Source organism: Austrofundulus limnaeus, unplaced genomic scaffold (assembly GCF_001266775.1).
Source record: "Austrofundulus limnaeus strain Quisiro unplaced genomic scaffold, Austrofundulus_limnaeus-1.0 Scaffold3381, whole genome shotgun sequence".
Taxonomy (NCBI): Eukaryota; Metazoa; Chordata; class Actinopteri; order Cyprinodontiformes; family Rivulidae; genus Austrofundulus; species Austrofundulus limnaeus.
The window spans coordinates 5,896-6,375 of NW_013955783.1; the positions used below are offsets into that span (position 1 = coordinate 5,896).

Below are 480 nucleotides of genomic sequence, written 5' to 3' on the forward strand. Positions count from 1 at the left end.
GGTAGCAGCTGGAAATCCCTCCCAATATCCTGGTAATGATGATTGCCTGTAAATATGATATTTAAATCCTTTGATTTTAAGTGCTAACCCTGTGTTTTCCTGGCATTAAAGGGTTTACAGTGGCATCCTTGCTAAGTTATTCAAACCTGGAAGACTTTACAAATGGCTTCTTTAGTGGAATGAAACAAGAGGAGAACCAGATTTTTAAGATAATCTCCAAAGTTGTGACTGTCACTGTCAGTAATACAGACACAAATCACCTGAAAGAGCCAGTCAGAATAACTTTGTACCACACTGAGCAGGTAAATAAGAAAGTGTGTGCCATTGAATTTGATTGTAGCCAGCCTTTAACTTTATTGACCCAAAGAAATTTGTATTTATGGTTTAATAATTTGCTTTGCAGCCAAATGAAGCCTCCCAAACGTGTGTGTTCTGGGATTCTTCAGAAGATGGGGGGAAGTGGTCCACTCGAGGTTGCAT

The 480-nt window shown here is 39.2% G+C and overlaps 1 protein-coding gene across 1 annotated transcript; it reads left to right on the forward strand.

Moving 5' to 3' along the window:
• On the forward strand, positions 1–476 carry LOC106511857 (adhesion G protein-coupled receptor E4; the record flags this gene model as incomplete). The annotated part of the gene is given in 3 exon segments (XM_014000586.1): positions 1–32; positions 112–302; positions 404–476. Coding segments are annotated over 3 exon segments (296 nt in total), but the record flags the coding sequence as incomplete, so codon positions are not given.
• Between the last annotated feature and the right edge of the window lie 4 nt (positions 477–480).